Raw genomic sequence first — 17,307 nt, forward strand, 5'->3', positions numbered from 1 at the left:
GGGCTCCTAATAATTGTCAAGGGGAAAGAGGCACCCGGTAGAGTAGCATTGTCTACCATCACCCAGGCTTTGATTTCAGACATAGCCATATTCGTTTGTTTGTTTGTTTTGAGATGGAGTTTTAATCTTGTCGCCCAGGCTGGAGTGCAGTGGTGTGATCTTGGCTCACTTCAACCTCTGCCTCTTGGGTTCAAGCAATTCTCCTGCCTCAGCCTCTTGAGTAGCTGGGATTACAGGTGTGCACCATCAAGCCCAGCTAATTTTTGTATTTTTAGTAGAGACAGGGTTTCACCACATTGGTCAGGCTGGTCTCGAACTCCTGACCTTAGGTGATCCACCCTCCTCGGCCTCCCAAAGTGCTGGGATTACAGGTGTGATCCACTGCGCCCGGCCAGACATATTCGTTTTTAAACCAATCAGAAAGGAAGGAGATCCTAGGCACATTATGGATGACCATCCATTTTGGATGCTGGCCCAGTCAGTACACTGACTCTCTATTGAGCATTACCATTGGCAATAATGCCCACAGAAGCAATGTCTCACCTGTAGTGTGATGGCAGCTTTCTTGGTCATGGACTGATAGACACCATTAAATTCGACATTGTGGTCGAGATCATACACCGGGCACTGCAGCATGCATGAGGAATAAAAAGGAAAGTATCCATAATGTCACGCAATGTCATGCCACACATAGGTCCTGTCAGCATCTTTCTGCTTGGATCACAGAGCAGGGGATCCTTGTTAACCAGAAACTAGGCAAAGATTCCCCCTTGAATGGTCATGACATAATCTTCCTGTGTCTTGACTTGGGGCCTCGTCCTCTAAAGTCAAAGCCACGTTATATTGAAGATAACTACAAAAATATTGTCTTAAAGTGTATAACACTTTTTTCAATTTTCATTAACACCTCAGGAGACAGAAAGAACCCAATGTTACAATAAAAATCTAAAAACAGAACAAATGGTAGGGTTCAATTTTAGTTTTCTCTTGGAGCCCACAACTTGGTCTTCCTGGTTCTTTGTTACAATCCTTCCCCACTTCCTCCCTCCTTTCCTTCTTTGCTTTGTTGATTTTGGTGAAGAGTTAACTATACTTTACCTCTCCAAATTAGTGTCTGCAAACACAGTCTGCCCACTCGTGCTCACAGATACTGTTTGTATTGCTTAGTAGTTTTGGAAGGGAGATACATAGTAAGAGGATGGCATGCTTCCAGCCTTCTCTTTCATTTGTTATGGAATAATATAATGCTCTATAGTAGAAGGTTGGCAAGTTACCAGCACTCACCATGATATTCTGGACTGAGACAACAGAACACGGATAAGCCATTTCAGACACCACTTTAATGATAACGGAATCCACGTCTTTGGGAAACTTGTATAGAAAATACTGAGAATAAGAAAAAGAAAGACATGATTTATATTTACATGAATGGGATTGTTTCCTCTACTATTAGGCACAAAATTTATATGTAAATCTCAGTGAATCTCCATTAATGAATTCAGTCAGCTCTTCATCTCACACATATTGAGCAACTAAATCTGCAGGGCTCTGTGCCAGGCATTAAGAATATAGCAGTAAATAAGACAAAACAGCCATTTTATGCAATGTTGCTATTTCTTTTTCTAGGGTAAAAGAAATAGTCATGTATTTCTCAACTAAACTTTGCTGTACTTTAGTTTGTTTCCTGTTTAAGACGCATCCTGCTCCCTTTGAATTAAGGATAAGTGAGATAAAACATGTGATAAGATTCACTTCTTTCTGTGTGGTCAATGTGACGTGTGAAAATTCCATATTGAAAAGCAGATAAGCCTGTTCCTCAATAATTTTAACCACCTTCCCACAGGCAAGAATTAGCACTAGACTCATCCTCCCCCTTGCCCTGTTGATCAAGAAACTTGTTGCTAGCTGGAATACACTGAGAACATACAGAGATTCAAAGACCAAGCCCCATGTGGAGTCCCCAGAAATATATTCACAATTGTGGGCAGGCTGAGTTATCTTTTAAAAGTATTTTTCAAATAACACCAGAACTAGGAAACGTTTTTAATTGAAAGAGGTTGTACTATTTACCCACGTAGATTATGAATCCACTGGAAAAATGTATTAACTCTAAGTTGTAAACTTGTTCTTAGTAATGAAGAAAGGGGAATTCTGCCAAATAATTATAAAATACGATAACTGGTTGAGAAGCTATATTAAGCCTAAGATTACGATTTTGAGAAAAGCAATCGAAACAGGCTCCCAATGAAGACTCTGATAAATCTATCATTTACAGAGAGGCAAAACAAGTTAAAACTTAACTTTGTATTTCAACGTCTTTTTTCCTAACCCTATTTTGAGTACCAGGACAATAAAAATGGAACAAACCCTTTTTAATAATCCAAAGCTTTCTGGTGGGGAAAATTATCTCAGAATTAAAGAGTGTCATTAATGATGCAGTTGGAAGTCTATTCACACCTTATAACAGATGGCAATACCCCCAAGAACCCACTTAATTTTGGAGCTTGACTCGAAGACATATAATACAGGGCTCTTCAAAAGATGAGGAGCATGGAATTCCCAAGAGTGTTCTTGTTTCCCAGGAAACCCATACTTTGTAAATCAAGAGCATTACTACGATTACTGTTGGCAATAATGAGCCTCAGACATGTTCCCATATATGACAGTAATTGGTTTTGTGCAAGCAGTAAACACCCACTGAAAGTATTAACAACTTTATCTGCGAATTACCATAAACCCCAAATAAATGTTTTTGACCCCTGCCTGACAATCTACCTTTACCAGAAAGAAGCGAATGACAAATACCCAAAGCAATGGCTGGAATTTAGCCTGAAAAATCACTATCTGGGTCCTGGCTACCTCCCCAGTTTCTGCAACCTGCTTCTAACTCCTGGAATAGAGGCAAACAGTGATTGACACAGGTTATCTGAGAATGTGCAACCATTTGGGTGAGTTTATAGAAAAAGAAAATATTTCCTGTAATCAAAGAGGATACAAAATACAGGTGAAAATGAGACTAGTTAAGAGTAAAGTAAGCCTTTCATAGATATCAAGGAACTTGTTTTATTAGTTTGTTCTAAGTGTATTTTACTCCATTTTGGGGTTTAGATACAAATTATTTAAATTTTTTTTCAGAGATAGGGTCTCACGCTGTCACCCAGGCTAGGGTGCAATGGCACAATCATGTATCACTGTAGTCTTGACCTCCTGGGCTCAAGTGATCCTTCTGCCTCAGCCTCCTGAGAAGTCAAAACTACAGATGCAAGCTACCATGCCCGGTCAATTTTTTATTTTTTAAGTTTTTGTAGAGACAGGGTCTTGCTAGGTTGCCCAGGCTGGTCTGAACTCCTGGCCTCAAGCAATACTGCTGCCTCAGCCTCCCAAAGTGTTGGGATTACAGGTGCAAGCCACCACACCTGATCAGTATATCATATTTATTATAGCTCTGTACAGGACTGTTAGACTATACTGTTCCTGTGGTTAGAGTGAAAGTTATTCCTCTTCTCTTTTTTTTTTTTTTTTTTTTGAGCCAGAGTCTTGCTCTGTCGCCCAGGCTGGAGTGCAGTGGCGCAATCTTGGCTCACTGCAAGCTCCGCCTCCCGGGTTCACGCCATTCTCCTGCCTCAGCCTCCCGAGTAGCTGGGACTACAGGCGCCCGCCACCATGCCCGGGTAATTTTTTGTATTTTTTTAGTAGAGACGGGGTTTCACCGTGTTAGCCAGGATGGTCTCGATTTCCTGACCTCGTGATCCGCCCGCCTCGGCCTCCCAAAGTGCTGGGATTATAGGCGTGAGCCACCGCGTCCGGCCTATTCCCCTTCTACTTTAGGTTTCTCTCTTTGCACCTAGTAATTAGTGCTTTTAAAATATTTCTTGAAATTAAATAGTCAATAAATGTTGAGGGCAGTATATTAAGGGCCTTTGGCCCTCTCCTGCCACTGGGTGGCAGTATACATGCATTGTAGAGACTTTCACAGACAGGACGTTTAAAAGTGGGTGGGAGTTGGTTCATTCAGGCTTGGGAGAGCTGATTGTGCATTAGTCACTTCCCAGCTGTTCAGTGACATCACAATGGGAGCTTAAAATCAGTCACGGTGGAGGTATTTACACCACAGAAATGGGCAAATGCTATAAATCAGGGCTTTCTCTCTTGAGAACCAGTTGTTAACTATTTACCAGCACACCAGGGATTGTAGTATATTTACAAGTCCATGTTAATCCCAGTTTTACTACTCCAAAGCAAAACCTAAGTAGCTATTTATGACCAAAGCTATATTATGGACTAAAGAAAATGTACAACAAATAAACTTGTTTCAAACATGCTATTATATAGAGTTTTGTCTTCAGAAGCTTATGAAAGAAAAAAGGAAGGTAGCTAGAAATGACACCAGAAAAGCCTGACTTAATCCAAGTTTTCATATATTTATTCTATTTGTGGTTATGGTTTAATGGAGAGCACAACACAAATATCTAATTCTCTTAATGTTTTTTGTCAACATTCTAGCTCTTTATGAGAGGAGAAACTAATTTATTACACTTATAACATTGTAAACATTAAAATGTCTTATTTTCGTTGTATTTCCAGGTCAGTTAATTATTTGTGTATCTGTTTGGTGTCAGCCTTTTACTCCCTATCCCCCACTACCATTTCCCAGCTATCAGGTTCATAATGGCAGAAGTCGTGTCTCTCCGTTCTTCATCTTTGTGTCTCCAGCACCAGGTGCAGTCTAACAATGTTCTTGGTGCATAGTGGGCACCCAATTTGCTCAATGAAGACTGAACCAAGGAACACCCGAAAACAAATAGCGTGCATTTTATACCAATTAAGGTGATATGATTAAATATTGTGTCCAAAATTCCAGCTACACAAGGAATAAAGTGGAATACAAATATACTTCAAGTTGTGAAAGGTCAAGGGCAACACCACACGCTAACTCTACCAGGGTAACATGGTTTCAATAACAGGCAGGCAACACCGACAGGTAGGATGTTGATAACTCTTGGAACCCCTTCACTTACCTGAGGTTGAGAGGGGCTGGCAGTAAAGTGAAAGGCAACATTTGTCCTGAGAAACGTAAGTGGCAGAAGGGAAAGGGGAAAAGTGAGAGAAAAGCATAAGTTAGTGAGCAAAAATTATTTATTTAAAAGAAAGCCATCTTAAAGTAGACTTGAGGAGAGCTTCACCCTTGGTGAGGGGAGTTCTGGTCCCATGAAACTGACAAAGTAGACTGCATGGGGACTTGGTGGTTTCAACTCTCAAGAATGACCAAACTGGGGAAGGGGATTATTATTTTTATATCTTTAAATATCCATGAAGCCATATCTATATAAGGTAGTTTATTTACTTTTGTAGCCACTTTTGCCTTGGGACTCTCTTGTGCTTGATTTTACAATCAAGCACACGGTTTAGGTAACAGAAGTGGGCTGAAAGAGAGGAGAAACCCGGGTTCAAGGCCCTTTTTAATAATGTAGATACATTTCAAAATAATTTTGATGGACCCATGGCAAAATGGGTCACCTTTTACCAAACATGGTGAATAGATAACCACATGGGATGGTGCCTAGGGACAGAAGCAGGCCCTTACTATCCCCAAATAGCTCCCAGATTGCCTGCCATGCTGGCTGAAATTCCCCAAGATTTAGTTCCCTTTAGGTTAGGCATTGCCTTCCAAGACCCTCCTTTAAAATATAAATACCAGGTCGGGTGCGGTGGCTCACGCCTGTAATCCCAGCACTTTGGGAGGCCGAGGTGGGCAGATCACCTGAGGTTAGGAGTTCGAGACCAGCCTGACCAACATGGAGAAACCCTGTCTCTACTAAAAATACAAAAATTAGCCGGGCATAGTGGTGCATGCCTGTAATCCCAGCTACTCCGGAGGCTGAGGCAGGATAATTGCTTGAACCCAGGAGGTGGAGGTTGCGGTGAGCAGAGGCCATGCCATTGCACTCCAGCCTGGGCAACAAGAGCAAAACTCCATCTCAAAAAAAAAATATCTATATCTATATCTATATATATATATACCACCAAAAGAATATAATGAGGTTTTTTTCTCTTCAATTGGTAATTTACCATGAATTACATTATTAGATACTTTCATTCTTCCATGTGAGACAGCAATGATCTAGGCACTGAAGAAAGGAGAGTGTGAAGAGATAGGAAGCATAAATTGGTAGCATAGAGGGCTGTCTGCCGTGAGCATCTGTGAAACAGTTCAAGTGTTTGTCACAAAGACAAATGTGCTCTTCTCTACAGTTTTATAAGGACTACTTTGGGCTTTTGCTCTTTCTGGCTGTTGCCTCATCATTAGCCATGAAGATCATGCACACAAGTCCACAGCAGTCTCAGATCCCCAGGCTGCTGAAACGCCACACCTGGGGGTGCATGCCCTTGCCTCTCCAATGTGCCCTGCATTTCTGGGCATCTGAACTTGAACTCCTGGGATTTCTCATCAGCTCCACCCCCTGGGGCTCTCTGAAGATTGTTTTCTTTCCACTCTAATTTTACTTTCATAAAAATTAAATACCTGTTTTAAAATTAATGATTTCTTTAGAAAGGGCATTTCAAGACATTTAAGCAAGAGGTGTATAATTAGAGGTGTTATTTAGAAGTCATAAAATTTGAGCACTATTTATAGAGGTAATGACTGCAATTTAGGCTGCCGTCAGGCTGGGCTGGGAATTTAGCTCACAACAATAGATGTAATTTTTATATATCTAGTTGCAACAGAAATCATAATCAATGTTGAGGATTGGTTCTTCTGAAGCAGAACTGAAAACTTCTGTCCTTAAGTCACCTAAAGAAGCCAAAGTGAGTGTCAAACCCAGTTATGTTTCTGCTCCAGAGAGTCCTTGGCCAGAGTTTGGACCTGTGACACTGTGTGTGGGCTGGGTAGAGCCCTTTCCGCAGTCTGGGAGTGTCTCCCGCTGTTACCAGGGCAAGATGAGACCTTCAACTCTCTTTGTTGCCAGATCAGAGAACAAAGAGGACATGATTTTCTTGGCTGGCAACATGACTTCTCCTGACTCTCTTATCTGCACCCTGATCTTTCAAGTCCATCGGTTCCTCATGACAGCATGAAATTTGCAGAAGCAACCCATATTTTTTTGCCAGACATTTTAATTTTCCCCATCATTTGAGTTTCAGTCATAATACTAAATGTATGAAGATTCAATATTCACTTTCTGTTTTTTATTGTTCTTTATGTTTTATTTGCTAGTACAATGCATGCAAACTTGTAAAACATGTTACTGTGTTTAAGACTATCATTTATGTCCTCTCTTTCTCATGGAGTTGGCAGTATGTGTAAAACAAACATTATATCTGTTGCAGAAGAAATATTCTGCTTCCTTCCACATGAACCCTAACAGAGGTGAGGAAGGTTTATTTTATTACGGGTCGTTGACAACAGAACAAAGCTAACTGAAGCTCATGGGTTGTTAGTTTTAGAGAAAGAAGTATAAAAATTTCAACTGATTTGTTTTAAAAATTAAACACATTTTAACATGTTTATGTTATGTTTATTTGTTAAACATAAGAGGCTAAAAAACAATTTTGCTTCCTTGTGCTGGCTATTTCAAGAAAGGGGAGAAGGGAAAAGAAACCCATGGACTTGAGAGACAGGGGTGCAGATAGGGGAGTCAGCAGAAGAGGCAGAGAGGGGCCCATGGGTTGGGGGTAGAGAGAGGGAGAAGAAATACAGACAGGAGAGTAATCAAGTAGAAGAAAAAGAAAAGGGATGGGACGAAAGACTACGTAGAAAGAGAGGCAGGACAAACTTTCAGTAGTTTTTGAGGTGAGTACCAGAGGGGACTGTGAGATTCACAGCATCTTACTCATCTTGATTAACAAGCCGCTAGCACAGAGCACAGTGTGCATTTGAAACCCCTCCTTTGTTTGTTGAAGGAAATGATATCCTATTATTCACTTGAACTATGAACTTCAGAATATCATTCCCTGTTATCTCCTTCTGCCATCTGCTATGAACTCCCGTCAGGACTGTAGCTTTCCCACCGACCTTCTTGTCATTGGGAACCGTCTGCTCTTCATTCCTTTGGTCTAAGTATAAACTCCTCACTCATGTAGTAAATTCCCATTCTTTCTATCATTCTCTGGGAATTTGCTTCTACAAATATCCAACTCTCCTATGAATTTAATCTGCCTTTCTACCTCTTTGTTTATAAATATTCTAGTCTCAACCATTTTCAAAATAAATAACAAACACCCCACCCAAATGCCTCCCTTTTCCCTGGATCGCCATCCTTTAATGTCATCCTATGTCCTTCCTCTCTTCACAAACCAGCTGCTTCTAGGAGTATTCCACATTTATCTCTCTTTCATTCTTTCCTCCACCCACTGCTATCAGGATTCTTTCTCCACCACTCCCTTGAAATTGCCTTTGCTAAGGGTAAGAGTCACCTCCTGTCTTAGTCTATTCAGGCAGCTATAACAAAAATACCGTCAACTCGGTGACTTATAAAGAATGGAAATCTATTATTTCTTACAGTTGCACAGGCTAGGATGTTCAAGATCAAGGTGTCTGATGAGAGCCTGCTTTCTCATAGATGGTGACTTCTCACTGCATCCTCATGTGGTGTAAAGGACAAAAGGCCTTTCTGGGGACTCTTTCATAAAGGTATTAATCCCACTCACAAGGGCTCCACTCTCACAACCTGATCACCTCCCAAAGGCCCCACCTCCAAGTACCATCACTGTAGAGACTTTAATATGAATTTTGGGGAACATAAACATTGAGACCGTAGTACTATCTAATCACTAAATCCAGTGACTTAACCCCCAGTGATTTCTCCCACACCTCTGGCTGTGTCTACTCAGCCCCTTATGATAGCTTCAGTTTCTCAGACCATCCTTTAACTGAGAATGTTACCCACAGCCTTGTTCTTGATCAACTCATTTTAAAATGTGTATCCAGCTGCCGTAAATACCACAACAATGCCAGTGAATCTCAAGTCCCTATGTCCAGTCCAGAGCCATCGCCTCAGCTCCAGTCACAGAATAGTGATCCCCTGCTGGGCTTCTGCACTTGACCATCTCTTGAGCACCTCAGACTCCACATGATAAAAGGGAATGTGCTGTCACTTCCCTGATCCTGACCTACTATGTCCCTTTGTCAGTAAACCTCACCAGACTTCTGACATCACCGTAGGAGTCATCTTGGACTACCCCCTTTCTATCGCTTTCCACATTTGACTAATCACCAGGTCCTACTCATTCTATTAGTGTAAAAGTAACCTGCCACCACCTGAAGCACCATGTTTGCTCAGTACAGCATCAAGAGAAAAAGAAAAGGAATGTAAATCTTTATTGTAGTCTCCTCCAAAATACCAAAGGTAATTATATAGTATGACACATAGCAAAATGGTCTAAAATTCTCTTATCCACCCATTTCTTCAAAAAATCTATTACTTTTCACAGCATAGTAGCTGAGCTATCTCACTCACACACTCTCTCCTCTTAAAACAGACTTAAGACCCCTACTTGGAAGGCTAGGGGAGGGCTGAAGGCTGCAAGTATTCATGGAGGACTATAAATTTTATTCCACCACATATATTTGCTGAATTATGAATTATCTCCATGTGTACTATTTGACTCGTTTTCTCCCTTACAACCTTGTTGCTGCCATACACACTCAAGTTCTAATCATTTTTTATTATTCTCCATTCAGATAACTTTTCATTTGCCTATTTGTCCCTCATCTTTCCTCTCTGTAATTCCTCTTCCACGCTGCCACTCAAGTCATCTCTAGAAATCAGATCTCTGAATGCTATCCTTTTGCTCACAATCCCTTAATGGCTCCCATAACCTAAAAGATGAAGTTCTACTCCATAGTCTAGCATCCAACATCTTAAAGATCAAAGTTGGGCACTGCCTGTTTCTCCAGCCCTGTCTCCTGTAACCCTGTCTTGCCCAGGCGTCATGTGGACCAGGCTTCTTGATGTGTTCCTGAAGACTGCACTAGTCTGCCTGACTGTAACTCAGAGCTCTCCCCTAAGTGTCATATTAGTATACATCCATCACTTTGCCAGATATCTGTATTTCAAACCCAACCTGTCCCAAAGTGAAGTTATCATCTATTCTTTTTCTTATCAAAATTCTCATTTTCTCTTAGTGGCCCCACCATCTACAAGCTACGTTGGCATTATTGACCCACTCTTTTCTTTTTCCCCTCATATCTAATACGATTTCAGCAATTTCACCTCTCCTAATATTTCAATTCACCTCCTCATTATTTATCTTGACCACTACATCAGCCTTCTAACTTCTCTGCATCCTGTTTTGTCCTCTTCAAATCCATTCTCCACACAACTATCACAATATTGACAACTGTTTAATTTTTTTTGTGTGTGTGTGAGATGGAGTCTTGCTCTGTGGCCCAGGCTGGAGTACAGTGGTGCAATCTCAGCTCACTGCAACCTCCGCCTCCCGGGTTCAAGCGATTCTTCTGCCTCAGCCCCCCAGGTAGCTGGGATTACAGGCGTACACCACCATGCCTGGCTAGTTTTTGTATTTTTTAGTAGAGAGGGAGTTTTACCATATTGGCCAGGTTTGTCTTGAACTCCTGACCTCATGTGATCTGCCCGCCTTGGTCTCCCGAAGTGCTGGGATTACAGATGTTTAAATTTCCTAATGCCCCTTCCTAAGATCCTCCTACACCATGATCACGTGCTTGCCTGTTTCTGTGGCCATCTGCTGTTGCCTGCCTGCAATTTCACACTCTAGCAATACTAAACACCTGGGCACTGGAGTGTAGGAAAAGAGTAGTGGCACAGTTGTGTGTGTGTGTGTGTGTGTGTGTCTGTGTGTGTGTGTGTGTGTGTGTGTGCAGAGGATAGGTAGATGGCAGGGAGCAATGCTTTAAAGCACAGTTGTTTCAATTTTAAAGGAATTTTTTAGAGATGGGGTCTCGTTTCGTTGCTCAGCCTGGAGTGCAGTGGCACAATCATGGCTCACAGCAGCCTCAAACTCCTGGGCTCAATCAATCCTCTTGCCTCAACCTCCTGAGTAACTGGATCTACAGGCGCACACCATCATGTCTGGCTAATTTTTTTAGTTTTTATTTTTTTAGAGACTATGTTGCCTAGGCTAGTCTTGAACTCCTGGCCTTAAGTCATCCTCCTGCCTCAGCCTCCTGAGTAGCTATTATTATAGGTGGGAGCCACTGTGCTCTGCTAGTAAAGTTGGATTTAAATAAATGTTTCATGGAATTGAGAAACATACTTAGAGATACACAAACAATTGGGAGGACAATTTTAAGTAGAAAGTAGAAATAGCTCATTATGGTGAGAAGAGCGCAGAACTGGGAGTCAGAAGTACAATTTAGTCTTGATTTTGCCCTTTCATAGCTGTGTGAATTTGAACAAGTCACTTAACTTCTCTGGGCATCAGTTTGCTCATCTGTAAAAATGAGGCAAGTGGATTAGATTCCCAAAGGTCCTTCAGTTCTTAAAATGTATGATTCTAGGGGAAAAAAATTCCCAAAATGTGTTCCATGTACATTATAGTCTGCCACTCAAAAGCATACAATAGAAACTCAATCTTAGAGATTTGGAATTACTTCTTCAGTGTTTCTCTCAATGCCTGAGCCCAGTTCTCATCACAATCCTCAGCTCTTCCCCATTACCATCATCATCTGGATTTCCAGGTCACCAGCAAGGCTGGTGTGTAAATATGTGATTTTGAAATGCTCTTAAAGTCTGGTTGCTGAGGCTAAGTCATATTATGAGGCAAAAACAGAAAACAACATAAGGGAATAGATTTGCAGTTTCACTAGCATGCAAATAATTCATTAACACTCGCTACAGTTGTGACCTTATGACTTTATTTTCACAGAATTCAGTTCTCGAAAGGTTCTAATTAACCTTATGGAAGACCATTCCTACAATTCAAATATGCTACCACCAAGTGACACTGCCATTGCTAGCAGGTGACACTTGATTGATTAAAGACAGAGATCAGTTGATAAAGGCAAGGCTTCTCTGCAGTTCAAACTGCACTCTGTTCAAGTACTGTAACATGTTATCACTCCCATCAAATGTGTATTCCTATATGGTTAAATATCACAAGTAGATTTTTAAATTATTAAATTAGGCCAGGCACGGTTGCTCATGCCTGTAATACCAGCACTCTGGGAGGCCGAGGCGAGTGGATCACTTGAGCCCAGGCGTTCGAGACTAGTCTGGGCAACATAGTCAAACCCGTCTCTACTAAAAATACAAAAATTAGCCGGGCATGGTGGCACACACCTGTAATCCCAGCTACTTGGGAGGCTGAGGCACAAGAATCGCTTGAACCCAGGAGGTGGAGGTTGCAGCCGAGATCATGCCATTGCACTCCAGCCTGGTGATAGAGCAAGACTCGGTCTCAAAAAATATATATTAAATTAAACGGAAGCACCATATTTAGAAATTGTTTTAGGGCAGTGGTTCTCAACACTGGCTGCACATTAGAAACACCTGGGGAACTTTAAACAATTTACCAGCGCCCAAACCTCTCCCCTAGAGCCTCTGATTTAATTGCTCTGGGTGGATCTTATTCACCAGAGAATCTTTTTCTCCTTGTTCTTGTGGAGGATAGAGTGTTCTTCGCTCTTAAAATTATCATGTCACCTTTTTCAACACCAGAATTAATGGAGGGACTTGAGAAAAAGTCCATGTTTCTGTATGGGTATAACACTATGTCAAGGAGTGTAGAGAAGACCAAGATAAATATTTGAGTCCTATTAGCAACTCTACTGGCTACAGACATCTTTATAAACTGCATTCAAACATTCTGATCAGAAAAATAAGCTGCAAAACAGTGATATATATGATTTTGAAATATTCTGATTTTTTAAAAAATTAACTTTTTAATTGAAATATAACAAACATGTATTATAGGTAAGTGTGCAGTTATAAGCATATATTTGAATAAATTGTCATCAAACATAGCCATGCACTTCTCTCCTCCCCAAAGGTACCACTATTCTGACTTCTAACATCACAGAATTGGTTTGCCTGCCTTAAAATTTTATATAAATGGAATAAAATAGCATACATTCCTTTTGTCTGGCTTCTTTTTTTTTTTTTTTTTTTTTTTTGAGAGGGAGTCTCGCTCCTTCGCCCAGGCTGGAGTGCAGTGGCATGATCTTGGCTCACTGCAACCTCCACCTCCTGGGCTCAAGCATTCTCCTGCCTCAGCCTCCAGATTAGCGGGGACTACAGGCGCCTGCCACCATGCCCAGCTAATTTTTTTTTTTTTGTATTTCTAGTACAGACGGGGTTTCACCATGTTGGTCAGACTGGTCTCGCTCTCCTGACCTCAGGTGATCCACCTGCCTTGGCCTCCGAAAGTGCTGGGATCACAGGCGTGAGCCACCGCACCTGGCCTGGCTTCTTTTTCTCAACATTGTGAGATGTGTCTGTTGGGTATAGCAATAGTTTTTTCATTGTTATTTTTGTGTAGTATCCCACTGAATGAATACCACAATTAGATATCTAGGAGTTGGGTATACATCAAAGGAGTGGAATGTAGGGCTTTCAAATTATAGCAATTTGGTAGTTGTAATGGAATCACATTATGGTTTTAATTTACATTTCTTTTTTTTTTTTTTTTTTGAGATGGAGTCTTGCTCTGTTGCCCAGGCTGGAGTGCAGTGGCACGATCTCGGCTCACTGCAAGCTCTGCTTCCCAGGTTCATGCCATTCTCCTGCCTCAGCCTCCCAAGTAGCTGGGACTACAGGCGCCCGCCACCACGCCCGGCTAATTTTTTGTATTTTTAGTAGAGATGGGGTTTCACTGTGTTAGCCAGGATGGTCTTGATCCCCTGACCTCGTGATCCACCGCCTCGGCCTCCCAAAGTGCTAGGATTACAGGCGTGAGCCACTGTGCCTGGCCTTAATTTACATTTCTTATAGCTAATGAGGTTGTGTTTTTTTGACTCTTTGGGTAGCTTCTTTAGTGAAGTGTGCAAGTCTCATGATTATTTTTTTGATGAGCTTGCCTGTTTATTTTAGTTTTTTAAAAAACGGGGAAAATAATACTAGTCACACCAAGAAAGGACAAAGCCACATTCCTACCTATGTTACTAACCTGGAAGGAGAAAACAGGAGTAATAATAAGGACAAGAAAAGTAGCTTAATGTCTTCCCTAGAACTAAAACAAAACTTCCTTTAGGAGTGTGGCACTGGTTGGGAATACAAAAGCATTTAGTCACCAGTCATTCTTGCCTAGACTTCAGGCTGGACAGGACCCTCACACTGATCCCTGAAAACAGATTCACCTGTGAGGTCAACCACTGTTACCTTATGCACTCCCACTCTTCTGTATAGATTAAGGCCCTGCTGCTCAGTTATGGGAAGGAGAGTTCAGGAGGTGCTAAAATCATACGCTAAGTAGATAATTTCCTTCCAGAGTACCAGTCTGTAAGGATGGAGGATGAATTGAGCATCCACAAGCACAGGAAACACAGACAGGTAAACAGAGAAAGTCCCGCTTACCGGAGCTGGAAGTGCTTGAGCTTGGTAACTAGCAGTTTGTACTGGGCACCCAGGGGTGCCATGGATGCGACATCTACAAATATCAATTGCTGCAAGGGTCCCGTCTCATTGGTTGCTTCTGAGGGACATAAGGTGCGGCTCACTTCTTGATAGTTGTAGCTCCTCTGGTATCTGAAGCAGCCAATATAGGGGAAAAAAATAAACAAGGACAAGAAAGAGACTCAGTGAATGAGCAGGGAAAGGAGCCTATCTCATTTTGCTTCTCTCCAAATTCGTTTTCAAGTCCTTATGTTTTGAATTTTAGACTGGAACTATCAATAGTAATTTTACAACTAGTGTTGTTGGCATTGGATTGTATGATATAATAACAGAGATGTGAGGACTGTTCTGTGCTGACTAGTTCACTTAAGCGGCATCTACATTACGCTAAGCCATTCTCCTAATTCAATGAGGAATAAATATCCAATTTGACGGGGAAACTGTCATGATAAAACAACCAGCTGATTCCATTTTCCTCTCTTCAAGCTATTGCTAAAGTAGAGAGTAAAGAAAGCCCTGGATTCCAAGCCCTGGATTCCCAGAGTTAGTATTTCAGTCCTCAAATTCTTCAATCTTTAAAAATAATGTTATGTGTCCATTTTGCATGCCTTCCAAGATTTTTTTTATCAGTGCAGCAGTATCTTATACACTTCTCCTCTGAAAAAATAGAAACTCGAGGAGGGCAGGCACTTTGTTGTTTTTCCACTGCTGTGTCTCCAGCACCCACCACTTAATAGTGCTCAATAAATATTATTGAATGAAGAATGCAGACACACGATGGGCATTTTGAAGAACAGTGGAAGAGTTACTCACTTATGTTAACTGCTGGACATGGCCCATTGGAGGGCTATTGGTTGACCCAGTACCCCAAAGCTACAGAGGATCATGGTATGTTTTTAAAATGGTAAAAGCTCTTCTAGGTGTTGCCAATCTAGGTAGAGTGCTCATCTAAAAATTGAACAGAGCGAACAGGTCGGGAAATGCACCATGATCATTATTTGCACCCCGTATGCAGAATGTCTTGACATTCCAAATGTCTGATTTTTCCTTTCATTGGGGAAAAGACGAATTAAGTTCTAGCACATTGAAGAAAACCAAATGTAGTGAAGTTGCCTGGGAGAAAACCCACTTACAGTCCTTGGAAGAGCAGAGGAACCTGCCAGGACAGCACCTCTTTCTGCTGGCGAACCACAACAAGGACCGGGTAGTTGAGATTCTCAGAGGAACTGTTCACATACACCCTCACGGCGGTCACCTGCGTGGCAGGGTAGAAAGAGGTAATGCAAAACGTGCACCTGCACACATGCAAACACACACACACACACACACACACACGCACACACACACCATAGTTGCCATATGAGACTCAGAAACACTTTAATTTCTGATATTTGCTTCTTATGATAGGTAATCCAAATGCCCCAGTTATTTCTCATCATTCATATTGCAACCAGAGTGGGTCTCAACCTTGATTGCACATTGAAATTGCATGGGGAGAATTTTTAAAAATGGTGCCTAAATCCAACCTGCCAAAATTCTGATTCAGTTAATTTTAGATGAGACCAAATTATAAAGCCTTCAAACAGCAAGCTGAGGAGTTTGAACGGAGCAGGCAACACAAGATTTTGAGAATGAACCCAGAACAGAAAAAGAAAGATGCTGATGTGCTTTTCTTCTTATTTGAATATAAATGCTAAAGAAACAAATATCTAAAAATAAAACAACACACACAAAGCCACCCTCCTTCAAAAACAAATCCTGTGAGACCTTCAATTGCTGAAAAACTTCAATTTTGGGTTGGTAAATCATTCTGTGTTTCAAATCAAAATGTTATGACCACATTTTATTAAAGCCTGACAGATGGCCTGATGCTCCCACCAACGATAAATCATGACGCTTCCCTAGAACAGATATCACAGGGCTGAGTAATCTTCTCTTTCCCTTGCTCTAAGGTATAAATCAATCCTTGACACAAAATGCTTTTCTATATCAGTAACTCTGAATACACGCATATCAACCCAAGAATTTAACCCCATTGTGGTTATTTTAAAGACAGGAAAGTGAATGTAACTTTGGATCTAGATGGTGTTGGTGTTTTCTTTCTCTCTTTGTTTTTTCTTTCTTGAGACAGAGTCTCCCTCTGTCGCCCAGGCTGGAGTGCAGTGGCATGATCTCGGCTCACTGCAACCTCCCGGGTTCAAGGAATCCTCGTGCCTCAGCCTCCCAAGTAGCTGGGATTACAGGTGTGCACCACCATGCCTGGCTAATTTTTGTATTTTTAGTAGAGACGGGGTTTCACCATGTTGGCCAGGCTAGTCTCGAAGTCCTGACCTCAAGTGATCTGCCTGCCTCAGCCTCCCAAAGTGCTGGGATTACAGGTGTGAGCCACCGCGCCTGGCCTTCTTTGAATTTTTATAATACCATAGGCAACATGTAAGAGAACAAAATAGAAGAGAGATAGGGTAAAAACAACAACAACAACAAAATTTAATCTTCCATATGAGATTTTGTTTTTCTAATGCCTTGGTATTCTCTTGAAAACTTCTTTATTAGGAGAAAGAAAATGAAACAAGAAAATCCTGCAATTAAGCCCTAATGATCTATCACACATTCAAAATGGAAATTAGGAGGAAAAAGAATAGCATAGATGTCATGTATTGCCATTTGGTTCTCATATCATTTTCCTTAAGCCACTGCATTGCTTTTCAAATGTTAAAATAGCCCAAGAGTAACTTACTAATTTGATAGGAAGTGCTTGCCCTGAAGGGAGAGTTTT

At 41.3% G+C, this 17,307-nt stretch overlaps 1 protein-coding gene across 4 annotated transcripts in view; it reads right to left on the reverse strand.

The window, feature by feature from the left end:
- Window positions 1-17,307, reverse strand: part of SIDT1 (SID1 transmembrane family member 1) — a 97,397-nt gene that overhangs the window by 47,628 nt on the left and 32,462 nt on the right. For 2 of the 4 annotated variants that reach the window (XM_058437504.1, XM_032150150.2), the window contains exons 2-6: window positions 15,665-15,786; window positions 14,493-14,663; window positions 5,019-5,064; window positions 1,285-1,386; window positions 544-627 (exon numbers count right to left, since the gene is read on the reverse strand). In XM_058437504.1, coding sequence (XP_058293487.1) covers window positions 544-627; window positions 1,285-1,386; window positions 5,019-5,064; window positions 14,493-14,663; window positions 15,665-15,786 — 525 coding nt within the window. Of the gene's footprint in view, window positions 1-543; window positions 628-1,284; window positions 1,387-5,018; window positions 5,065-14,492; window positions 14,664-15,664; window positions 15,787-17,307 lie in introns of those variants that run through there. The other 2 variants (XM_032150153.2, XM_032150152.2) reach the window with 2 other exon arrangements.

Source organism: Hylobates moloch, unplaced genomic scaffold (genome assembly GCF_009828535.3).
Source record: "Hylobates moloch isolate HMO894 unplaced genomic scaffold, HMol_V3 SCAFFOLD_4, whole genome shotgun sequence".
NCBI classification, from domain to species: Eukaryota; Metazoa; Chordata; class Mammalia; order Primates; family Hylobatidae; genus Hylobates; species Hylobates moloch.